Consider the following 25,375-nt stretch of genomic DNA (forward strand, 5'->3'; position numbering starts at 1 on the left):
CAATACAAGTCTTGGTGAGGATCCTGCGGCCCCGTCTGCCATCAACATCTCTCTGACTATCACCAGTAGGTCCCCCCATACCTCTGTGGGTCCCTGCCTATCCATAGTGGGTCCCTGCCTACACTCAGAGGGTCTCTAACCACCCGCAGTGGGTGTCTCTGCCTGCCTCAAGTGCCTCTTTGCCTGCTCAGTCTTCCAAGAGCAGTCCTGACTCCTGGTCATGGTTGGGAAGCTCTCTAGGACTTCACCAGAATTTTCTTGGCTCATCATGCTTGGCTTCTCTCGCCCCCGCCTGGGCCTGGCCCCCTTCTCAGAGCTTAAGGGAAGAGACCATCCTTACCAAGGTAGAGAGGTGAGTTGCTATGGTGGGCAAAGTCATCAATGTAGGAGATGCCAAAGGGCTGTATGGGCACACCACCTATGCCGAGCAGGGTCTGTGCTGTGAACATGATCCCCACCATAGTAAGATGCTTGGCTTCTGTGCGGCTGGAACAACTGTCGTTGGAGGGGGTAGAGGCTGGAGCCACAGTCGTGGGTAGGCATAGGGAAGCTTCCGTGTCCTGCGATTTATAATCTGAGAGAAGACAATAAGAATACGACCATAGCTAAGATGAGCAATATCAGAGGTAAGGAGCTGTCCTGAGTGCTCGGGTATAAGTCACTCGATCCCCCAAAACTTAAGGGAATGTAGGTCTGTGAAGCAGAAACATGTCAATCATCTGGGCTCCTTAGTTTGACTTCCCATTCCTAGTCTTAATTTATTACAGGTCACCTTTCCAAGTAGGGACATTCAGAAGGGTCAGGAAAGTGGTGGCTCTTGGGTGGAGGGACAGGAGTTACTAAAAAAAAGTAGAGTATGAACTGGGTGGAGAAAGACAAATAAAGAAATTTTCAAGAAAGGGGAAGGGAAGGGATATTCCTAGGAGAGTCCACAGTAGGGCAAACCCGGGGCCTCAAAAGCACACAGTGTTGGAATGAGATGTTCTGAACAACAAGTCACGGAGTAGGGTCAAGCCAGGGCTACAGGCAGGGCTGGGCAAGAGCAGGAAGCCACCAGACCATGGTGGGCTCTGATGTCCTTGGTATTCACTTTGGGGAGGGAGTTCATTCATTTTGAGTTCAGGACATGTACACAAAGTGCAGGAAAGGACATTTTCTTAATTTAGCACCAGACATTTATTCCTTGACCAATATTTGGTGAGCAAACTTGAGGAGACCCTCATTCTATTATGGTCCCCACTGTGCTGAAGTGGCCCTCCTTCTGTGACAGCAGGGTCAGGGTGTCAAGCTAACCCGGAGAGTCACACCCGGTACTGGGAAGAACCATGTAGCCAAAGTCATTAGTGGCTCTCCCACCGTGCGACCCTTGCCTCTCTAGTCCTCATCCCTTAAGTGAGTCTCCCAGAACTGACGTTCTCTCAACATTAGGAGTTTAAAAGCAGAATAGTTCTGGGTGGTGCCCAGGTGTGGGCCTGGCCTTGCATCTCCCTCTTTGGCCTTGAGGCCCCGAGGCAATAGTGGAAACCTCTGCCCCATGGGGACACTGGTGGGGTAGTGAGCAGTAGCCCTGTCTAGTTCCCAGAGGGCATTGCAGACATCAGTCACCTGGGGTTCACATTTGCTATTAGCATCCCTGGGTGTCTCCAGGGTCTTTCAGACAGCCTGGCCTGTTACACAAACACATGACTACTGCAGAGAGGATAAACCATACAAAAGGCTGTGCATGTCAGAGCCGGGAGAAGGTTTGGAGCTTAGTCATTGAAACCTGTGAGCTGATTTTGTGAACACTGAGGTTCAGACAAGAAGAGCTCGGAGCTGGCAGGGAGAACACAGTGTGACCTTGCACAGAAAACTATCTGCTAAAGTAGAAGTTCTGGGCAAAGAAACATGAGGAAGTCTTACTTTTTCAGCATCCTGAGATGCCCTGTCGACAACTGTCCTCTCTGCTCTAGAAACCCACTCAGCAATTTTTAAAAATATGAGACAAGAGGTCACAATGTAGCCCGAGCAGCCTGGAACTCACTCTGTGCCCCAGGGTGACCTCAAACTTGTGGCAATCCACCTGCCTCTGGCTTCTGAAGGCTAGGATGACAGGAATGAGCCACCAAGCTTGGTTCTCTGCTTTCTTCATGGTTTTCTGCACTTTTTCATTTTGGGGGACCCTGTTTGTGCCAAACCCCACACCCCGTAATGTTCACCTTTCCTCCTATGCTGCTTCCTCTTGCCCTTGGTAGTTCCCTCCAGCCACCAGTGTTCTTCCCCTACCCAGGGCCCCAAGGGCTCACTCTCCCTGCCTCCTAAGCAGCCAGGTGCTATGCAGAACTGCCCATTCCACCCCCATAATTTCCAGGATATGTCTGCTTCGTGGTCCCACCTCCAGGTCCTAACACGTTCTAGGTGAAACTGGCATGCTGGGTTTTCTGTCTGTTGTTCTCCTCTCCTAGTCTGGGAGCCCTGAAGGGTTGAGTACAGAGGGCAGTAGGATAGGCTTGTTATGTGAACTATTAGATGGATAAATTAGAGATGGATGGATGAGTGGATAGATGGATAGATGGAAGAGGAGAGGAAAATGAGTACTCAGGCTGGTTGCTCTGAGAGACATCTTTTTTCCAATTAGACTCTCAACAAAATCCTGTTATCATTTAATTAACTAATTAATTTTACTATATTCATCCACACATTCAAGCATTGTTGTATTCTGAATGCAATTGGCCGCCATAAACTCATTGGCAAAGGCACTATTAGGAGGTATGGCTTTGTTAGAGTGAGAAAGTGTGTCACTGTGGGGGCAGACTTTGAGGTCTCTTATATGCTCAAGTTATGCCCAGGGACTCAGACCACTTCTTGTTGCCTGTGGGTCAAGATGTCGTAACTCTCAGCTCCTTCTTCAGCACCATGTCTGCCTGCGTACCTTCGTGTCCAGCCATGATGATAATGGACTGAACCTCTGAAACTAAGCCACTCAGTTACAGGCTTTCCTTTAGAAGAGTTGCTGTGGTCATGGTGTCTCTTCATAGCAATAGAAACCCTAACAAAACAAACATTGATTTTTTTTTCTTCTTTTTGAGACAGGATCTTGGTCAGATGATGCCTTTAATCTCAGCACTCTGGAGACAGAGGCAGGTGGATCTCTGTGAGTCTGAGGTCAGCCAGTGCAAGTTCTAGGACAGCCAGGGCTACCTACACACAGAGAAACCCTGTCTAGAAAAAACAAAAACCAAAACAAAACAAAATAAAAAAACCAACCAACCAAACAAACAAAAACCCAGCCAACCAAACAGAACAACAACAACAACAAAAATGAGACTCAGGCTAGCCCTTGGCTCAATATATAGCCAAAGAGCCCAGGACTCCCAATCTTCCTGTTTCTACCTCCCAAGTGCTAGGGTGTTCCACCAAGCCTGGCTCCTCTGTCTTGGATGCTTGTGAAAATTAAATGGACAAATACAAAGGAAATGCTTCAAATCATATGTGACATCCAAGAAACATCATATGATACTGTTATTTTAATTCTACAGACTTTTCCTAAGGGGTTTCTGCACAGCAGACCCTAAAGCAGGCTCTATTAAAAGTTTTCTCTTACCTCAAAACCCCATAGAGATGCACAATCAGGTCCTTGCTCAAAGGAGACTAGAACATTTCACCTCTGCCCTGTGGCTACCCTTCCTAAATGAACTGGGATCAGAAAGACTGGGGACGGGGTAGGGAGGGCGATCAGGCACACTACAGTGATGGATGCAGGCTTGGGGAAGGATCCCACACTCAGGACTGAAGTTCCCCCGTCATCACTTGCCCAGTCTCTTACCAGAGTTGTCATAGCGGTATGGTTCGGAGAGGAAGTGCGGGAGTGCCATGAGCAGGCCTGCCAGGGCCACCAGGATAGCCCCACAGCCAATCATCCGGGGCCTGTGAACTCGGCTGCCAAAGTAACTCACGAACAAGATCAAGGATACGCTCCCTACCTGCAAAGGGACGGAATAACAATTAAAGCGTGGCAAAGTCCATCCTTCCTGTGGCTACCTCCGGTGTCCCCATCTGTGCATTGGACGGGCTAGTTTGAAAACAAACCCTCTGGGTATGTGTGGGATGGAGTTTCTGAGCCAGGCGTGATGGCTGATGCCTGCCATCCCAGTAGAGAGCAAGTGAGGCGGTAAGATGGTTTGGAGTTCAAGGCCAGCCTGGGCTGCGAAGTGAGACCCCATCTCAATAACAAACACAATGCAAAACTGATGATAACACGCAGATTTTGAGTCTTCCTAGGAAAGGGAAGGGTCTCATTGCCTCTTTAGAGGAGAAAAATGAGGACAAAGCTGGCTGATTGAGTTCACCTTGGAGGAGAGCAAGCAGTTGAGGGAAAAGATTTGGAGCCTCAGGGGCCTCAAGAATGAGAGGGGGGAAAAATAAAAAAATAAATCTGAAACCAGGAGGTTGAGGCTTGGAATTTCAACTCTTAGCCTCATCATCTCAGGGATCTAGGAGTTGGGTGGCGGAGCTCCAGGGTCCTGAAAGGGAGTGAGCCGCATCAACAGGGGCTGTTGAGTACCAACTGTGGGGTAAAGGGACAATTCCCGTTTACCAAATGGACGGACTTTCCCTTCCCACACTTGAGATCTCAGAGTAACATCATGCTGAGACCCATGGGGGATGGGACAGCTGTGCAGCTGGTGGGCCAGGCCTTGGGGCTAGAGGAATGTGGCTTATTCTCCAGGGAAGAGAATTTCACTGACTGGGACTGAGGAGAACAGACTTTTCTTCCCAGAGAGTGACAGCATCTGGGAGGGATGGCTGAGGCCCAGCAGAATCCATTTCCACTGAATTCACATGGAGCAGCCAAGCCTCTCCCTGCCTGGCTGAGGGCCACAGGCAGGGGCCTGTGGATCCAGGGCATCCTGGGGCCAGACCTTCCCTGCAGGGCTACCCCTCCCTTTTGTCACCCCAAGGTTAGTCAGAGGGTGTCTTGGAGGTAACTCAAGCCTCTCTCTGGGACAGTCAAAATGGCTTTCTGTGATTTCTTCCTGGGACAGCCAATAGCTACAGGACCCATGATACAAAGGATCCACATGAAGGGTGGGTGTCTCCCCAACTCTGGCAAGCTAGCAAATATCTCATGTCCCCTAGCAAAGAGCTCCTAAGGACATGATGGCTGGGTCAAGGGCAGGAGGAGGCTTTTCTGGACTTCAATCTGGGCCAGCATGCTGTGAGAGGAGAGCTATGAAAATTTGGGGGAGTAGACAGTATTGGGGGTTTCATGAGGGGAGGAAATGTCTGTGGGTGTAAGAAAGGAGGCTAGCAGAGGTGGGAGTGGAGGGCTTCCTCAGCCTTCACTCCTGAGAGGGGGACAACAGTACCTCGTTGAAGGCAGCTAGCAGCCCTGAGGTCTGACTGGACAGTCCAAAGCGCTTTTCCACGGTGGAGATGGAACTTTTGAGGTAACCAGAGATCATGAGCTGCGCCAGCTGCAGTATACTGTGACACAGGACGAAGAACTGAGGAAGCAGTGATGTGGCAGGTGGATGGACACCATCAGAAGTCAGGGAAATAGAGACAGAGTTTGGGTCAGAGGGCGTGTGAAGTTGGGTAAACAAAGTCAGGAGGGGCAGATATAAGGGAGGAGGAAAAAAGAGGGAGGGAAGTGAAGAGGCAAGAAAGAAAGGGAAGGAGGGAGGGAGATGAGAGAGAGAGAGAGAGAGAGAGAGAGAGAGAGAGAGAGAGAGAGTCAATTGGAGTAACCCATGGAGTCTAATTCAGGCTGACAAGTTAAGGTAGGACTTAGGAACATGGGAGCTACCAGAGACACCCTTAACTAAAAATAGACACATCAGAGCCCTTCCGACCCTCTGATCTCCATGGGCATTGGGCTGGACCTTCCTCCCTGCTCAACACAACACCCTCTTCCCCAGAAGGTTCTCCTAGATCTCCCAGCTCCATCTCCACCCCATTCCCACCCCTTTCTCACAGGGCTGCTGTGGAAACACTCCTTCTTCTGACTACCAAGCTTTCCCACCCCACCTCACCCCAAACAACCCAGCCTGCCCAGAAAAAGCTGGCAGAATTCCTAGAGGAAGAAAACCTTGCTTCAAAGAACCAAAATCTAAGAGCATTTAGGCCAGAGCTTAAGGCATTGCTCAAAACTTTGGAGACTCTGTCTCTTCATTAGGGCAAGGGCATGGGCAAGGGCTCCACCTCCTAGGATTACGGAGGAACTCAGATCTTCAGGGTGGGGCTCAGCCGCAGAACACTGGCCTAGCAAAGGCACGGTTTAGATTTTCATCCTTGTCATTAAAACAACAACAGAAAAGATCAAGTATGTGGCACTCTGCACAGGATCTGACACCTACTCGGTGAGTCTTTAAGTTCTTGTGGAGCCAGAACTCCAGTGTTCACACAAGTTTAGGACTGAAGAGCACGTCTCCAAGGGAACAAGAAGCAAGGGTATCATCCTGCATCATCTACAGACTAACACGGATCAGCTGCTGCAAGGAGAACCTGCACATCTTCATTGTGCGCAGAACCAATCTAAGAGCTTCCCTGAGTCAGCCTAAAAACCCATCCTCCAGGCAGGGAAGTGAGAAGAAAGGCAGTTGGTGCTAACTGCTGGACCTGGTGGCCCCTTTCCTGCTTTGTCTGACAGTGCGCACCTTGATGCTATGGAAGAGTGGTGGAGGCTGTGCATCCTGAAGTGCATCCTGAAGTGCATCCTGAGACTCCATGCTGACTTTGCTTTCGTGCATGTCTTCTGTGCCCATTGCGGTCTTGTTGTCTCTGTCTGGCATATGGGGCCCCTCACCTGTGGGCCCAATGGGACATCCAAGCAGCTGATGAGATAAAATCCCACATAATAGCCCTTGACCCAGGTAGACATCAGGAGCAAACTGTTTCTGGAAAGCATGACCTTGGCGGTTGTGAGGGTCTGAACGTTGGTCTCAACAGCCTTTCTGATTCTGAGATCCCTGGGAGGAACTTTCTTGAGAGGCCATGGGTCCCATGTGTTCCCTTTTACTCCATTCAGGCACACATCTCCTAAAGAGAAGCCGACCCCTTTCCCCACAGCAAGCTATGGAGCAACCACTCTCACATTAAGTATGAGCGGTGTAGTCTTTCAGAAGGCTTTAGGCCAGGGGTGTGGTCAAGGTTGGGTCCAGAGCCAAGGGACAAAAGCTTTTCCTTTATAAGACAGAGACCCCTTGTTGTCATAGGACACCATCACAGAGCCAAACAGTCAAGACTGCAAGTTACACATCAAAGCACACAACTATTCAGAATGTGTGTTATAGAACCTTCTCCTGGACAAACAGACCAGAGGCAGAGTTGTATGGGACCCCCTGATCTCATTGCCATGATGGCCTTCTCACACAGTAACTATGGTAACACATCTGTTACTCTCTCCTGCTTCTGGATCTCAGTGGAAACCCCACAAGACCCGCATCCTTTCACCTGGAGACCAGAGCTTCCCCACACCCCCCTCCATTTCCTGTGGATGGCCTCCTCCATTGTTCCATGTCCTGCACACCCCCTCCCCCTGCCCAGGATAAAGTTTCCTTCCATTTCACATGGTCTGCTGGAGACCGGAGAATACTTCTTACTCCATGGAGTTCATCTCCATCCCTAGAAGAAAACTCAAAAAGGGCTCTTGAGACCCTGAACCTCCACAGGCCAAGGTTTTGTGCTCCTCACACAAGGTATCTTGGAGCCAGTGGACTGTTTTTAAAGTGGATGTGTAGGTATGTGTGCATATGTCCACAGAGGTCAGAGACATGGGACTCCCTGGAGCTAGAGTTCCAAACATTTGTGAGCTTCCTGATGTTGGTGTTTGGAATGGAACTGAAGTCTTCTACAAGACCAGTGCACTTCCTTAACCACTAAGCTATCTTCCCAGCCCTGAGAACACAGCCCATGCCATGGTTAATTGTGATTGTTAACTTAATGGGATTTATAATCATCTAGGAGATACATCTTTGGGCATGTCTGTGAGAGATTTAACTGAGGAGGATTCACTTGGAGTGAGGCGGCCCATCCTGTGGGCTGTGGTTTCTCACTGAATACAACAGAGGGAAGTACCAGTGGACCAGCATTCATCCTTCTCCTGGCTGTAGACACAATGTAACCTTACCTGTCTCGCTTCCCACTGAATACAACAGAGAGAAGTACTTGAGGACCAGCATTCATCGCCTCCTGTCTGTAGATACAATGTAACTGACCTGTCTAGCTCCCACTGAATGCAACAGAGTGAGGGAAGAAACAGCTGACTAGTATCCATCAGTCTCCTGGCTGTAGATACAATGTAACCTGACCTGTCTCTCTCCTGTAGCTGAGCCTTCTGTAGCCATACACTGCACCCTCACACTATGAATTCAAACCAACCTTTCCTTAAGTTGGTATTTGTGACTCCAACTAGCAAATGACTGATACGATATATACAATTTACATATCACAAAACTCTTATGGCTCGCAACCCATGGATTTTAGTTCGTTTATGAAATTGTACAGCAGCCACCACCGTACAGTCTCCAAACTCTTCCTTGCTGCAGCAGAAAGCCCAGCATCATCTAGCAGTCACTTCCCATCCCTTCTTACCAGAGTTCCAGAAACCCTAATCTACTGCCTGCTTGTGGGTTTTCTATTCTGGACATTTCACATAGAAGAAAGAATCTAATACGTGGTTACCTGTAACTAGTTTTTAAAATCCCATATTTCCAAGGGTGCTCAACACCGTAGCATCTGTCAGTGCTTCCTTTCTTTCTGTGGATGAATAGCTCTCCTCTGTATAGGTAGACTGCATTTTGTTCATATACTCATCAACTAATAAACTTGGGTGACTTGGAGTATTATGAACTGTCATTCCAGTGTTTTATGTGGCATGCATCTTCAGTCTCCTTGGGTATATGTCTGTGGGTGAAATTGCTGGGTCCTGTGACAGTTCTATGTTTGACTATTTGAGGAAGAAGCCACTGAATTGTTTGCTACAGCCCTTCCAGTCCCAGTCCTGGTCCCAGCACATGCTGGTGCTGCTGCGGGGTAACTTGGCTAGGTTTGAGTTGGCCCAAATGGAGAAAAGCACTGTATTCCCCCTCTCCCCACCTTCAGATCTGTTCAAGAGGCATGGGGTCACGTTCCACTCTACAAGCCCACTAGCCACGCTCCAGCCTCGCTTCGTCCTGGTCTGTCTTTTCAGTGATGGCCACCCAGGCAGATGTGATGGGATGCGTATGGTTTGGTGATGACGCAGGCATCTTTTTATGTTCATAGTTGCCCTTTTTATAACTCTCCGGAGAAATGCCTAGACGGTACTGGAAGAATTTGAGGAAACGGAAGGGAGCAGTTCCTTTGGGGCACAAACATCCAGAGGAAACAAAGGAAAGCAACACTTAGCAGGGGGAGGTGGTGGGGTACCATTGAGGAAGGGAAAGAGGAGGAGACTGTAGAGGTCACCTAAAGAAGAGTGGGTACAGGCCTGCAGATGTCCACAGAGTCACAGAGGGGACTGATCCTCAGCTCCTGCCAGCAGCAGAGGCCTGTCACACGCTGCCATCTAGGGCTTTACGTGTATCCACAGCACGTGAATGCTCTTCAGAGCTCCATGTCCTATGAACTGTATGTTTCTTCCGAGGACTTCCAGCAGCTCAGTCCAGATGATGAACCCATCCATCTGCCATGCTTCTTGAACAGGTCTGAACAGGGGGAGGAAGCCCTGTGCCCTTCTCTGTCTCGGTCCACTCTAACCTAGCCAGGTCACCTTGGCTGCAGTGCCAGCACTCCTCAAAGCCTGGTCAGCCAGACAGCAGGCCCGAGCTGAGGCTGGAAGGCCTGACATCGTTAACATGATGCCCCAGCTCAGAAAGAAATGCAAGGAATAGATGAGGGGGAGCATGCATCCTCCGGTCCAAGACCAGACCTAGACTCCCAGCCTGGGCTCCTGAGACACTGGGGACGATCCTCCTTATATGCCAGTCACATCCCGCTTCTCTCTGCCCTGTCATTTGCTCCTTCCTTAGAGTGCTGTACCCCTGCCTTGGGTAAATAAGCAAGCTTCCAGAAGCTTCCACGTCAGCCTCCTCCCGCCAAAGCCAAAGCTCAAGGTCTCCCTGGTTTGTTTTATCCGTTAGTGAAATGACAGTTCTGGTGCCCAAAGTCCAAAGCTCTCCTCTCTGGGTTGGGGAGGAAGTCAGCAATATGCTTTCAGCTCTGAGAGCGGTCATCTACCAGAACATTTGCCAGTCAGAACGCCTGCTTCCCGGGAGCTGGTCAGTGCAAGCCTCTGGTGCAAGGCTGCTCCTCAGGATCAGGAGATGGCGGCCCTCAGTCTAGCTGCAGCCACATGGCAAGGGGCAATACTTTGGGGTCTAGCCTTCTCCTTCCCTCTCTGCTCATTCTTTCCCAGGAAGACCCAGGCCCAATGCATTGTACTTTCCCCAAGGAAAACAGAACTGAGTACAGGCTTTCTCGAGCTTGAGTTGGACTCCCAACCCAGCAAGCCTCCAAGGTGACCCAGAACATGTTTCTTGATCTTTCTGCGTTCCAGTTTTCCTCTGCTTCTAGCTTTGGATGACAGCATCTACAGACAGGACCCAAGACATGCTGCTCCCAAATATGGCATGTGGACAATGCAGAAAACAGCAGAAGTCAGCTGTCCCTCCCCATTCTCCCTTGCTGCAGGTCAGCGACCTTGGCAAGTACTAGCTGACCTTCTCCCCTCCCCTCCCATTTGAAACATTTCAAAACAGGCTTGGCGACACCCCCTGAAGTTTATTACCACAGGCCATACCCCATTTGTCCAGTTGTGCCTCTACAACCAGGAATTTCATCAGACCTAGCATAAACACACACTTATCCATTTCTTCACGTCTTCTACAGAAGACTCCCATATCTTATGAACTTTAGACTAAATAATTCTGTGTGCTTCTTATCTTCCTCATCTTTTGTCGGAGAACCTCAGGCACAAAGCCAGGATCTGGGAAGGAAAGAAAAATCTCCCCTCTACTGCCTCAGGTCCACGAGGCAGGCCTCTATCAAGACTGACCTTCTGATGGACTCTCACTAGCAGCCATTTTCCACTAATTGCAGATAAATCTTCCAAAATGCTCTAGACAATACACCTCAGCTGGAGCTGCCTCCTCTCCCAAGTTCTCTTCTTCGTTCTAGCAGACCCATTGTCCACCTCTAGATTGACTCTCTCCCTCTTTCATCTAATTAACCACAAAATCCAGATAACCACACTCTTCTCACCGAGTACACTCAACGGCCCTAGGTTTGGAGTGTAAGCTACATGCAGGGCAGGGACAGCAGCCCCTCCTATCTGTCTCCTTGCACATCAAACCTCACACTAGAACCTCTAGACTCTGCCTGTCCCTGATGAGACAGCACTGATCTGTGATCTTCATAGGCAGCTTTTTATTTTCCTAGTTTTTCCATTCATGCAAATGGTTAAACTGTTCAGTATGGGATTCTGTTAATCTGATCCATTCTTCAAGGAGAGCTATCAACATCCCTCCATATTATCCCCCATCCCAGTCCCCCCTTTCTTCTTCCCTCCTCCCCTTCTCCCTCTCTTCCTTCCTTCCCTCTTGTTTCCTTCTATTTTCTCTCTCCTTCCCCTCTCTTCTCCTCCCCTCTCCTTCCCTTCCCTTTCCTTTTCTTTTCTATCTATCAACAGGGTCTCACTATGTAGCCCAAGACAACCTCAAATTCATAAGCCTCCTGCTTCAGCCCGTGGAGTGCTGGAATTACCTGCATGCATGGTCTGTCACATCTAGCTTCTTCAGAGTCTTTGACCCCTCTGGCCCCAAGTCCACAACTTTCTTTAGTTTCCACCAATCCTAAACTGCCACGTTATGACTCTTATCTCAGCCTTCCCAGGTCTCTGACCACCCTTCCCCCACTGCACTAAAAGGTTTCAAATAAATATGTTCTAGGTTTTCAGCCCAGCTGGGACATAGACCAAGTACAGAGCAGCGCTGCACGGCTTAGCTGCAGCTTGCAATAAGCTTTACCTCATTGGGAGGTCACATTGGTCACGTTTGGGGTTGACACGATCTATGGTGTGTGATCTGTACTCAATAAATGGCTCTCTTCCTTGTCAGGGGATCCATCCTGCTATCAGCTGTCTGTCTTGCCACAAAGCACCACCGGCTTTTTACTGATCCCTGCTTCCATGAAGCACATATAGAACCAGAGAGCTGGGCTGAAGCTCACTGCTGTGGGCAGTGGTAAGGCTTCACTAGGGACAGTGCTCTCTGGATGCTTGCATCTCTCTCCCTCCCTCCCTCCCTCCCTCCCTCTCTCTCTCCCTCCCTTCCTTCCTCTCTCTTTCTTCCCTCCCCCTTTCCCTTTCTCTCTCTCTCTCCCTCTCTCTCTTCTTTATTTTGTGACAGTCTGTCACTGTATAGACCTGTCTGGCCTCACTATGTAGACCAGACTAGTCACAAGCTCCTAGAGATTTACTGCCCCTGCTTCCTGAGTGCTGGGATTAAAGACATGTATCACCATACCTAGCTAGTGTGTGCCATCTTGATCTCAGGGGAACAGGGGCTACCGCAGAATGACCATCACCAGATGCAAGACTATGTTGGGCATGTGTGTATCCTCATACTCTCAAAGCATGCTACCAGGGGTTGGGACGCCTGGGAGCAAACAGGCTTGGAGAAGCAGCAGCATCTAGCATCCTAGAACCGGTGAATGGTGATTTGGATGTGAGCCCAGATCTGTCTGACTCCTGGGCTCCTGATGTCAGCCATCAACTCTGCCCTGATGGCCTTGGAACAAATACAATGACAGTCCCTGGGTGGTCACTTCTTATTCTGGCCCAGCCTCCCGTCTGTGAGTTGTCAAAGGTAGCTGTATTGCCATCTGTCACCCTAACAGTCCATTCTGCAGCTTGTTGGTCAGTTCACTGGTCAGTCAAGATATTCTTTCTGTGGCCTGAAAAGGCTAAGAAAGGAAAAGTTGGGAGAAAGTCGAGAGAACCCAGTCCAGGGATCGACAACCAGGCTTGGGTTGGAACCTTCTGGAGAACTACAGCACCAGTTGCCAAGAAATGCCAAGGCAAAATCTGAGAGCGCCAAGGCATGATACTCTCTATAGCATGTTCTAGGACCATGGGGATCTGGGTACTTAGTGGTTGGCAGTCAATAAGATAAGAACAATGAGCCTCGTTTCCAGCCCGCCCCCTGGGTGACTGCTTGGGATAAGGTGCTTGGTCAACTTCAAAATGACTCACTGAAGCCAGGTTTGACAGACTTGGCCCCAAACTCAACAGTTTGTTTGCAAGTCTGGCCTCCAGGCCCTAGAACAGCTTGTTTTTCTGGAAAGCTCTGCTTACTCCCTCCCTCCTGACCCGGGAAGATGCACCACTGGAATGGAAGTGTCCTCACCCACCCCCAGCTCCTTGTCCCTCCCCACCATCCAGTCTCCACACTGCCTCTGCCTCAAATTCCTGCACTCTTCAGCCATATTCCAGGGTTTATTTGTGCCCCCCCCTTTAACTTTGGTGTGCAAGAAGAAACACCACACCCATCCCTTATCCTCTCTACACACACTTTGCCACCCACACATACACAATGCCAGGTCATCAAAGGGACCTACACAACACACAGACAATAAAGCAGGGGTTTTGGCTGAGAATCCCTGGCCCAAGGCCTCCTCTCAGCCTTGTCCCTTGAGGCGGATGGCATCCTCTGGACTTGCCCTGCCTGGAGGCTCCTTTAGGCCCAGGGGACTTGTTTTGAAGCTAGCAAACTGCTGGCTTGTTGAATGTTTTTAAATTCATTGCCAGCATTTAAAAAAAAAAAATCAGAAAATTTCTCCTCAAACTGCAGATTTTTGTTATTTTCCTGAAAGATCAGCTGATCTGTCATGCAGAGCCTCTGTGAAGACTCGGAGGTCCATGGTTCTGTGCCTGCTAGAGAAGCCTTGGTGGGGGTGGCCGTGTACCATTTTCTGGGCCCCTTTCCCCCTGCCTGTGGCTTCGCTGTCTTCCCTCTTCAGCCACACTGGGCTTGGGAGCTACCTGGACATGGTTCCTGGGTTAGGTAAACCACTTTGGAGGTGGAGAAACAGGCCAAAGGAGCCCAGAACTTATCAGATTCACCGTGGCAGGCACAGAGGGGGAACTCTGCTGATTCTAGAAGTGAGAGTAAAGATTTGGGAGAGGCGCTTGCCTTTCCACCCCCAGAATCCACATGTTGGGAGGAGAAAACAGACTCTTGCAAATTGTTCTCCGACCTTCACGAGTGTACCGTCAAGTGTGCTGTGGTATGTGTCTAGCTCCCAGGACTGAGGGCACAGTGTCTGAGCCTGGGAAGGGTGGCATCTACGTGGTGGGTGGTGGTTGAGTCGTCCTGGTCCCAAGTTCAAGGCCCTCAAGAGCCTCAGGCTTCATCTACCCATTCCTATAGAATGTGATCCTCTAGCCCTAATAGACTCTTGCCGTTCCCTGAATTAATCAGATGTTGGCCCCGGCCTTTATATATGCCATACCCTTGACTGACGGGCTCCCCCCCCCCCAAGCCTATCGCATCTCATCTCTCAACCCCAACCTAGCTGAAGAGCAAGCTTGCTGAGTTGAGCTTACCCGAATGAGACAGCTGACAAGACTGGAGCCTGGGCTAGAGGTGGGGGTAGCCACGGTGACACAGGGTGACTGTGGGGCCTGAAGCCTCCAGTTCCAGTGTGGCACAGCCCAGCACTGTGAAGGAGAAAGTCAAAGACAGAAAACAGGGAGTCTCCAGACAGTAATTGGGTTTGGTTGTCATTTTTGGGAAATTCCTTCTGGAAGGACCCTTGGGTGGCCTGTCAGCATGGAAAGGATCTTGTCAGGACTGGGGTAGGGTGGGGAGGAGGGGCAAGCATTCTGGTGGTTTCCGAGTTGGGTCAGGGACCCTGTGCTGGGACTTTCTGTTCCCAGTTCTGGGCCCTGACTAGCCCATCTAAACCCATGATGACCTTTAGACACTAGAGAGCTTGGGGAGGGGGGTTCTGAATGCACGGGGAAGCAGGGCAGTGTCCTTAGATCTAAACAAGAAACCATTGGCCCTGGGCCATGCTTCCTCTCCCTTCACACGGAGCCCATCAGCCTCTCTTAGCGCTTGAGCTGACCTCCCAAGTGATCCACTCAATCATTCTTGCATCACAGCTGAGTCTGAGCGCCTGGGACAGGCTCAGCTGCTACACAGCACCAGGCAGAGCCTTGGGAGCCTTCGGCATGTTTCTGAAGAAGACAAAGGGAAGCCCCTGAGACCTGAGACTCCAGAGGGCTCATGGGTGTCACTGGCTCTACCTCTGACCCCATGTGTGACCTGAGGCAGGTCGCTGGCTCCTCCCAGCCTTGCTTTCCTCATTTGTAAACTGGGCAGAAGTCTGACTTGGACTCACAAAACCGAGACACACGTAGGGCTGTGGTGAGCATTCCCAGGTCACAGATAGCTGAAGCAAGGCCACTTGTCTCCTCACCTCCTCTCTCACTCCAGGGGCCTCGAAGCTAGTGTCTATGACAATTCTCGTATGAGTCCTTGTGTCAGAGCCCTTGTCGGCTTCGGCTTAATTTTCTGAGATACCTCCCAGTGTCCTCTTTCCTTAATCTGGTGGCTCACTGAGCTCACAAACATGCCGAGTCCATTTTCCCTTCTAGAACGGGCTCTTCAGGCCTTGCTAGTACTCCCTTTGCCCCGAATCCCACGCTCCACCCACTCTGAGAGTGGATTACTCTTCCCAGCTGCTGACCGACTGTTTGTGCCTATTTCAAACTCTCACTTCTTTTCTTCTTCTTTTCAGTATTCTTTTTGACCTTTTTTTTTTGTAACGGGATTACAAATAAAAGCATCAGTTAGATTAAAACGGTCACTCAGATACTTGCCCAGTCCCAAACTGTAGAGCTCAGTGAACTTCTACATGGTTTGAAGGAAGTCATAGCTTCGTTCAGGGTTCTACACTTTCACTACCAGTTACTTTTTTAATGCACTTATCCACCACAAAAAGAAAAATAAAACAGTTGACATTAGAAAAACAATTAGATTTATATCCTCTTCTATGAGGCGACATTTCAGGTTGATCTCTCTCTCTCTTTCTCTGGTGTTCTTTTCTTTCTTCATCTTTTCTGTGATCCTGGGTATTGAACTTAGGGTCTTGTGTTCACTAGGAACACGCTCTACCACTGATAGAGTTCAATAGGCTGACCTTGAACTTCCAACCTTCCTGACTCCGCCTCTGGGTAGCTAGAATGAGAAGCCTATACCACGGGCATTGAAAGTGTTGGCGTTTTTATTCTTGCAGTTCCTGTTTCTGACTCCATAGATGGACATCGCAGAGCTGGGACCTGTCGTCCCAGCTCTGTCCAGTCCAGGTTCGGTCCAAGGCCTCAGGGATGGATGGAATCAAGCTTCACGCCCCAGTCTTCCCACCCCCTCGGGTGGGTTCCGTTCCTAACACCCCAGAGCAATTGCTAGGCCTTGGCTACAACCCATGGGGGTGCAACACCATTCTCATGGCTCCCCCATGCTTCAATCACCCACACTGATGTTAAGGCCCAGTCAGCCTCTCCTCGGCTGCCCCCTCCATAGACCAAGCTTCCACACACACCAGGGACCCAGGGACTATCCCTGCTACCTACTATGAACACAGAAACAGTCCCTGAAAGGAACAGGCAGACTGGGCACTGACTGGCTACATGGCACCCTATGTTAAGGCCAAGTCAGCTCACCACCTGGTATTCTCTAGACCAGTCATGGGAGAAGTAACACACATTTGCTCCCTAGCCAGTGGCACCTGGAAAATAATTTGCTTTGTGAGGAGCCAGTGGAGTAGAATACACAGACTGGAGTTCACCAGTATGGAGTAAAGAAGACAGAGAAAGCCCCAGGCAAGTGATAGAGGAGAGAGCCTTAATATTAGAAAGATCAGTGTTCTGACCTCTGCTCTGCTGGTTAGCTGCTGGGTGATCTTGGGACAGTCACTTGCCCTCTCTGAGTGTCTACTTCCTCATCCATTAAAACAGAAGGGAGATTTCTTTGAGGTCTCACACCGTCCATGGACAGAGCTGGATTTGAACATGTGGCTCATGGTTCTTTCCCTCAACTCCCATATCTGCCCTGGGAAGACCTCATTTGCACACGGAGGGCCAGAGAGAGCAAGCAACACACACACCTAGAGTGAGGAAAGATGAACTGGGTGTGTGTGTGTCCGTTGTTCAGCGGGGACAACAGAGGCTTCCTCTAGCTTGGAGAGAGGACCCAGGGTACGCTTCATTTGGAGGTGCAGGGAGTGTCAAATTTCCCAAGGAAATGCTGTGTGTGGGTAGGGACTCTCTGAGCAAGGGGGCTGATGCCAGAGAGTGGCTTCCCTGGATCTCACCATGGAAAGTGTGGGGATATTAGTTTCCTCGCTACACAGACAGGAGAACTCTGCCTGCTGCCTAAGGGTACATGTAAGTTGGCATGTTATCTCTGTGGGAGATACATATGTCTGTCCCTATGGGAACAGCTGGCCCTGGAGGCTTTGAAGACCGTCATCTGCCTCCCTTCATCCCTCTGCCCACTATATTAAGCCTGGCCATAGCCCAGGTGGACACTGAGGAAGCACAGTTGGAGAGGACTTCTGTTGACTCAGTGGGAGGACTTGGGGCAACTTCCTGTTATATTTGTGTCAGGGACCAGTTAGAGGACCACAGCCTAGCCTTTATGGGGAGGAGAGGCAGGCGTAGAATTGAGGGTGCTAGTTTTTCCCATGCCTCCAATCCCCCTATTCATACTGAGAATGGGAATGGGATTTTTTTGTCAATGGCCCATAAACTCATTGAAACCATCCCACTATGTCAGGATCGGTGGCACCCACCTGTGATCCTTGCACACTGCAGGCAGAGGCCAGATGAGCTACAACCAAAATCCTGTGTCACCAAAACCAAAACTGGCCCCACCTCCTCAAACCTGACCTCCTCTTCCTCTCTCCCATGAGGCTTCCTGAGAGGAAGCATCCATCCCCACCTTTCCTGGTGTGCAAGGGTCCCCAAGCTGTGTCTGTCACACTGCAGAGCCTGTTTGGCCTGAAGCCTTCCTTGTGTTGCCCGAATGGGTGTGAGTTCAACGGTGCAGCGGACAGGCAGCAGCAGGGAGCCCAAGGGGTTATTGCAGGGCATCCAGCCCAGCCACCTTGTTGTAAAGATCCTTCGTTCGACCACTGTCACAGGTGGTCTGTCTCTCTGCTCTGGCCGCTTGGTGCTTTCCTTATGCCATTCCAAGCCTGGTTTGTGGAAGATTCTGGATGTTTGCCTCCAGCCTCCTCTTAGCCCACTGCCATCTACCCACAGGTGAGTGTACGTAGGCCTCTCTCTGAGTCTCCTGTACTCTGTGAGGCTCCTGGGATTATGCCTAAAGTCCGTCAGTCCCCTTGGTCATCTGTCCCTGTGGACGGACGGCTTTCTGCTCTTCTGACTCACACTCTCTGTCTCCTTTCTGTCCCTCTGGGTCTTCCCGGTCACCTTCCTTTAGGGCCAATCTCTGTCAACGCCTGAGTTCTGCTGACACCTGTTGGTCCTCACGGCCTCTCTCAGCTCCTTCTCGGTGGTTCCCTACCTTGTCCATTCATCTCTGTCTTCCTGGGGGATCAGATGTTGGTGGCTGGGCAGGACTCAGGTCTCAGGATCACCAAGGTGGTTTGGCTGGGCTCCCTGCCTCCAGCTTCTCTTCCTGCCCCTCTTGTTCACTCTTAGACCCTCCCTGTGTTCCACAGACCCTGCGGGTGACTCTGTGCAGAACTGAGCCTGTCTCCCCAGTACAGCACTGAGGTGCTGTATCTCACCCTTTGATGTGGTTGATGAGGCTCCCAGGCTCCTTCCCAACTCACTCCCTTCCTTTACCTGCACTTACCTATTCTGGGCCCCATGGCTGGGGGAATGCAGAGAGCTGTGGCCTCTCCTTCAACCTGGAGCTCAGCATAGAGGAAATGAGCCTGTTAGCGGTCCCCTGGAGACAGCTTCTGAGAGCATCAACACAGGACTGTCTCTCACTAGGCTATTTTCTTTGGCCTCCTGAACAGCCACTGCCCTCAAGGCAGAGGTGGTAGGGACCCTGCTCAATGAGAGCCCTTCTTGAGGGCTCCAGGCACTTGCTCTTTTGTCTGGTTCCTAGCCACGACCCTTGTAGTGTCTTCTCCAGCTCCGTGAATTCGTCTGATCCCCAGCCGGGACAGCCCAGGGCCAGAGTTGTAAAAGGAGGCGGGTTTGTTTACGTCCAGCCCCTGTGCGGGCGGGAAGCTGCCTCCGCCCTGAGGCTTTTCTGGGTTACTTCCTAGCTCTTGCTCTTTGGATAGTTTCCTTGGTTAAGGGCAGAAGCAAGAGTGAGAAGCCATGGATGGTTCTTAAGTTCAGGGCCATTCAGGAGACAAATATTCTAGAACATTCAGTCTCTTTGCTGCAGCCTGTGGGGCTGCTGTCTCCCTGGCTCTCTGTGAGCTCTGAAGCAAGCCCTTGCTTTCCCTCTGAGCCTTGGTCCTCCTTTACTACACTCCTGTCACCTGTCCCCTCCCATCCCTCACTAGCAGCTGCCCCTTCCCATCTGTCCCAAGGATTCAGATTAACAAACAACTTCTCCCCCAAAACATCATGGGCCCCCGACACTCCATCAAGCGGTGATCTAGATGGAGGGAGGAAGGAAGTGAGGGAAAAAGGAAGCAAGGCAATGGGTAAATGTGAAATTCTTAGAAATGTCTGGACTCTAGAGGCCTTGCAGACAGCTGGAAGAATGGTCCCATCCTAGTGCTGGCCCTAGCCAAGGGATGAGGAGTCATGGGCAAGTCCCTGTACCTCTCTGAGTGCCGGTAACCTTATCCGTTGGAGACAGAAATTCTCCATCGCTGGGCTGACATGAATTGTGAAGCAATAAATGCACAAAGAAGCCAACCTTGAGGGAGTGGCAGGAGGTGGGGCTTTCACCAGGCTGGGGAGAAATTAGTTGGTTTGCATAGCAGAGTCTGCACATGAGGCTCCCTAGGGTCCCTTTCCTCCAGCAGGCTGGGGGTCCCTCACTTTACAGATGAGAGTCTCAGTCACTTGCCACAGAGCACCCCACGAGTTGGGGCAGCATGGCCCTCTGATGCTAGAATCAGGTCCCCCACCCCCACCCTGCCCCCTTCAACCCAGGCTGTCATCTCTGGAGAAGAGTCTGCCCAGATTTGAGGTATAGAAATAAGCCCAAGGCCATCTCCAGAAGAGGACCTTTGCAGACAGTGGGGATGTGGGTTAAAGTCTAGCTTCCTCTGGGATGATAGAGGAACTTCCTTTAGCCCACTTGGCCATAGAGAGCAGGGACACGTGAAATACAGATCTGCCTGGCACTTAGTAGCACTCAGCCGGACGCCTAACACCTTTTGGTGTGAAGGTGTCGTTGAAGGACAAACCGTGTGAGCACATGACAGTGGAGGAAGGCCTGGTAGTCATCCTGGACTGTTAGAAAGAACAAACTCCAGTCCTGCTTGGGAAGCCACATTAGATCTGGGCTCTCAATCTTTCAATCCATAGTCAGCACCGAGTCTTCCTAGAGACTGGCAAAGGGGGAACCCGGACCCTCAGATTTCAAATCATAGGTACGTAGTTTCAAGAAGGAAGTTCTCTTTAGACTTCTAAAGCCTCTCTTATCAGTTTAGCCTCAGAGGTTCATTACGAGGGAACCAGAATATTCCTGAATTCAGGCGTGTTTAGCTGGAGCAAAGGTCGGGGACCTACACGGGCTTACGAAACTTGAGATAACAGGCCTTCAAACCAGCTCCTGAACTAACAGTTCAGTAGGGTCTATCTACAGGAGTTCTAAGGTTCGTGACACTGCCTTGCTCCCTAGGCTTAGTGTACTTGGGAGCTCTGGTGTTTGCTGCAACCTGTGCTTCTTGCAGCCCCGCTGGGTGTGTGGATCCCAACACCATCTGCAGCATCCCATTGTTTGCGAAAGTTGATGCTGTTTTTAGTGTCTCCTGCTGCTGGCATGGTTTGCAAAACTCTGCAGCTCCCAGGGTTCTCGATGTTCTCACAGCCCCATGGTTCATGTCAAGCTTGATGCTGTTGTAAACCCTAAGCTGTTGGCAGAACCTGAGCCCTTCTCTCTGAGTAGCCCACATAGAGACGGGTCTTTCTGTAAACCCAACACAACAGGAGACTTCATCTGTGGAGCCATCTGCTTTGGGATACGTGAGAAGGATGCAGGGAACGAGATTACAGAGCTATGTTCTGGACCCAGCTCTGTCGCAACCCTGCTGCGGGATACTGGGCAGATTCTCTGCTCCTTGGGACCCAGTCTTACCATCTGGTAAGTAGTTATGGCCTCAAACCACCAACCTCCAGGAAGGTCCTGCTATCTACTGTGACCTTGCTCAGAGGATAAAGGAGGCAATGGATAGTTTAGAGGCACCTTCCCCCAAAACCGTCCAAACTGCGCCCTCAGCACCTCTGTTCTCACTTCCCTCTAGACTTCCAGTCAAGGCGGATATCTATAAATGAGCTCTAGGCTAGCTGGGTGTAAATGGGGGGTCTTCAGTGAGCCTAGCCTGGGCTTTCCCAGCCTCAGATCTGAGCTGCCTTGTGCTCAGATCCCTGTGATGGAGATCTGCTTCACCTGGGGCTCATTAGCTCTGCCCAGGGAAGGCAATGTTACGCTTGCCTCTCCTAAGAGGGCAGGCATGACCTGCCGGTCAGAGAGGTGACTTTCTCAGAGCGGTGAGCAGAGGAGTGGCTGTCTACCTCGCTCTGGGTTTTACTCCCTGGCCAGTAGAGGAGAAACAGCCTCCATCCTGCTTAGAGTCCTCTCCATCCTGATGCAGCTCACTCCCAGCACACCATGGTCTGCAGGCCAGCTGGATGAAGGGGGCCCCTGGCACTTCCAACCTGCTCAGCCACTGGTGCTTGCTGAGGCTGCTGAACTCACCTGAACACTGCTCTCCACCTCCTAGACTATGGGGGTGTCACTCACCCTAAGCTCTGTGTCTCAGCAGCCTTCCCCTGGGTCCCACTGCCTCCATGCTGGGCTAGAAACTGCATCCTCCTCTAGAACTGTCAGGCCCGTTTCCCAGAGAGCAGGAGTTTAATCACCTGATACTTTTAAGGCACTGGATGCTCCCATCTTGACCCAGCAAGAATTCTTTGAGGGTCAGTGTCCTCCTCTGCAATAAAAAAGATAAGGAACCTCCTGGCAGAACCACACAGAATATCGTCTTTGTGCCCCATCTCCCTGGAGAGTGGGCAGCTTCTCTCCAAGGAAGCAGGATTCTCCCTCCAGAGAGGCCTTCTCTGGGCAACTTGGAGCCTGCTGATTGCCCTCTCTGATCCTGCGTGCCCTTGTCTGTGAAATGCCTCCCGAGAGCTGTCAAGGCTGAGATGAGCTGATGGATGGATTAGTGCTCGCTACGTTCTGAGAGAGCAGACGTAGGCTCATTATTAATATGGCAGCCATGACGACAGTGATGACTTGAGATTCTGGAGGCAGAGGAAGGGGAGGAAGTCAATCCCAGCAGGTGCTCATCAGGTCGGCCCCAAGGCAACAGATCACTGGAAGGAAGCCCCCAACCTCCCAGCTCAAGGGCAAACTGGAAATGTAGCAGGCTGGCTGGGGGCCGTCAGTGTTAACAACTGGGGCTCTGTGGGTGCTTTAGGGGGTCCAGCTGAGTACCGGGTAGCCTGGACCCCCAGTTTTTACTCTGCCAACTCTATACTGGCATTAGTCAGGTCCTGCCTCTGCCTGGTTGTCAGTCTCCTTGTTATAAAATGGGGAGATGGCTTGGAAGGGGTCCCATTCTTCTCTGACTTTGGAAGGATGACATAAATTGATGTGTTCAAAAAGAGTCAAGTATGGGGTTACAGTTATTGGTAATTTGTGTCCTTGGGGAGACAGCACTGGTGGGGACACAAGGTGGGAGCGAGGGTGCAGAGAGAGTGGGGTAGAGAGAGGGAACCAGAATGGGCCACGAAGAGTTCATTCGGAGGAAAAGCCTGGCTCCCCCAAAGAGGTTTTGCAACATTGCCCCCTGGAGGCAGAGAGGAAGTCTGCACCCTGACCTTTCCTCCCTGATTCCAGTAACAGAAGTGGCCTTTGGAGGGATCAGCATCAGAGATAAACAAGGAGGCTTTGCTCGTGTGAGTTCTGGCTTCTCCATTTGTCAGCTGTTTTACTTCACTTTTATAGCGGTGAAGCAAGCACAATATTTACCACTGCATTCTTTAAAATTTTTTAATTTTCATCTTTTTGAGACAGTCTCATTTTATATCCCTGGCTGGCCTGGAACTTACGTCCAATCTCCTGTGTCCACCTCCGGAGGGATGGGAGTACAGGTGTGAACTAACACACCCAGGTTGCCCTGCTTCCTCTGCTCCACCTTTTTGTTGTCATTATTGTTCATTTGAATCGGGGTCTCCTGTAGCCCAAGCTGGCCTTGGGCTCACTATGTAGCTAAGAACAATCTCCTGATTCTGTCCCTTAACTGGGATGACAGGTGCATACCACTGTGATGGTCTTATCTGGCCCATTTTTGTAGGTGGAGAGCTTGTTGGCACTGATTACGTGGGCTGTGTGTGGAACTAACAGGTGGCCATCCGACGCTACAATCGCTTTCCTCTCTAAAAGCAAGCAGTGATGTCTAGAGACCCATGGCCAGGGTGCTTCAGCATTCCTTACTGAACTCTTAGAGGTTACGACAGCTGCTGGGAAGTAAACCAGCTTCATCCAGGAAGATGATTCACTTCCTCCCTGGTGGCCTGTGAGCCCGTGAGTCTCAGGCCAGAAAGCAAAAATACCAGCGGTCCACAGCTGCAGTGACTTCTGGGCTGCTCACTCAGAGGGCTTGAGTCACATAGCAATTCCGGAAGGGCTGGCCTGGCATGGGGGCCAAAGCTGGGCTGGGCAGGGTACCTGTTTGCTGCTGCCAATCTTACGGGGCGAGGGAGGACAGTACCCCGGTCACCGTCCTTGTCTTCGTCACGGCTGTTCATGCAGTTTTGTCAGCTTGCCTTTGGAGATCGCCTTATTTCTATCACCCCAGCACACGTCCCCCAAGGTCACACGAGGTCGCTTTAGGTTCTAGAACACACGTGTTCTAGGTAAGGCTGGCCTTATGAAAATGCTGTTCTCACTTCACTACTTAGGGGGAGCAGACCCTTACATAGGAAGAAACCAGGTCTCAGGTCTTTCAGTGGCCTCCCCAAGGCAAAGGCAGGGAATTCCCCCAGAAAGCGGGATTTATGGGAGTGTTTAGTGTTTGGAATGAGATCTGGGCCCAGAACTATTGGGGAGTAGTGGGCCTTAGAATCATGCCTTTGAGGTTAGGTCTCCACCTTCTTCCGTGTTTGAGATGGTGTCTCTTGCTCACAACAGCCCATGCCAGGACACCTGGCCGGAGAGCTTCCAGAAATCCCCTGTAACCCAGGAGTGCTGGGATTTCAGGTGTGCCCTATTGTGCCAAGCTTTACATGGGCTCAAGAGTGTCTTACCCAGGGCATCCTACACACCTTCCCAAGGATCCCCAAGACCCCGACTTCCTGTGCCCAGCTTCCTCCGTGGAGCAAAGCTTGCTCTTTAACACAACACTCAATGCTTATCCTCCAATGCATAAGCTCTTTCCTAGTCTCACTGATGCTCCATGCACCCCCCGTCTTCTTCCAGTCTCACTGATGCTCCGTGCACCCCGTCTTCTTCCAGCCTCACTGATGCTCCATGTACCCCGTCTCCATGCTTGAGCGTCTCCATGTACCCTGTCTTCACACCTGAGCTGTTCCGTGCACCCCCGGTCTCCATGCCCTAGCCTGAGCAGCTCCTCTGATCAAACACCCATCCCGAATCCTTCTGGGGCACCCACGCTCCCAGATGACTAATGTTTCTTGAGCTTCTAGAAGAACATGGGTGAGGTCAGGCTCACCTACTCTTGGTCCTTGGCTAAGGAGCACCCAGTAGTCTGGCGCCATCACAACGCCTCCTCTTCCCCATCTACTACCTTAGGCTAAGGATGGAGGTACCCTGGGGTCACTTCTCACAGAGCAGCACAACCCTAAAGAAAAGCAGGTGGGGCATCTCAGCTTTTTCAGCACAAAGCCCAAGGGGGAGGAGCGTACGTGTGTGGGAGTTTGCATGTATGTGCATGTGTGTTTTCTCCCTGTGGCAGTCATGTGAGGGCTGCACAGATGGCTGTTCAGCTATCTCCTCACACAAAGTATCCTCACTAAATTTTCACAGCATCGATTGTCTGATCACCCTCATTTACACAAAGGTAAACAAAGGCAGAGAGGAGGGTAGCCATTTGCTCAGGATGCACGGCTGCTTGGTGGTGTTCAGATTCCAACCCGGGTGCATTTAATTTGGGAGACAAATGGACTTCTGCTCTGGTCACACTGCCTCTTGGGGGAAATGAGGATGATGAAGAC

General features: G+C 50.9%; 1 protein-coding gene across 2 annotated transcripts in view; it reads right to left on the reverse strand.

Annotated features, from left to right (window-relative positions):
- Slco2b1 (solute carrier organic anion transporter family member 2B1) overlaps window positions 1-19,160 on the reverse strand; it is a 41,373-nt gene extending 22,213 nt beyond the window's left edge. Inside the window, exons 1-6 of one of the 2 annotated variants that reach the window (XM_075952411.1) lie at window positions 18,852-19,142; window positions 14,567-14,680; window positions 6,639-6,787; window positions 5,349-5,486; window positions 3,806-3,962; window positions 341-574 (exon numbers count right to left, since the gene is read on the reverse strand). In XM_075952411.1, the coding sequence (XP_075808526.1) occupies window positions 341-574; window positions 3,806-3,962; window positions 5,349-5,486; window positions 6,639-6,773 (664 nt within the window). In that variant the 5' untranslated portion in view covers window positions 6,774-6,787; window positions 14,567-14,680; window positions 18,852-19,142. Of the gene's footprint in view, window positions 1-340; window positions 575-3,805; window positions 3,963-5,348; window positions 5,487-6,638; window positions 6,788-14,566; window positions 14,681-18,851 lie in introns of both variants that reach the window. The other variant, XM_075952410.1, reaches the window with a different exon arrangement.
- Between the last annotated feature and the right edge of the window lie 6,215 nt (window positions 19,161-25,375).

This window comes from Microtus pennsylvanicus, chromosome 18, assembly GCF_037038515.1.
Source record: "Microtus pennsylvanicus isolate mMicPen1 chromosome 18, mMicPen1.hap1, whole genome shotgun sequence".
NCBI classification, from domain to species: domain Eukaryota; kingdom Metazoa; phylum Chordata; class Mammalia; order Rodentia; family Cricetidae; genus Microtus; species Microtus pennsylvanicus.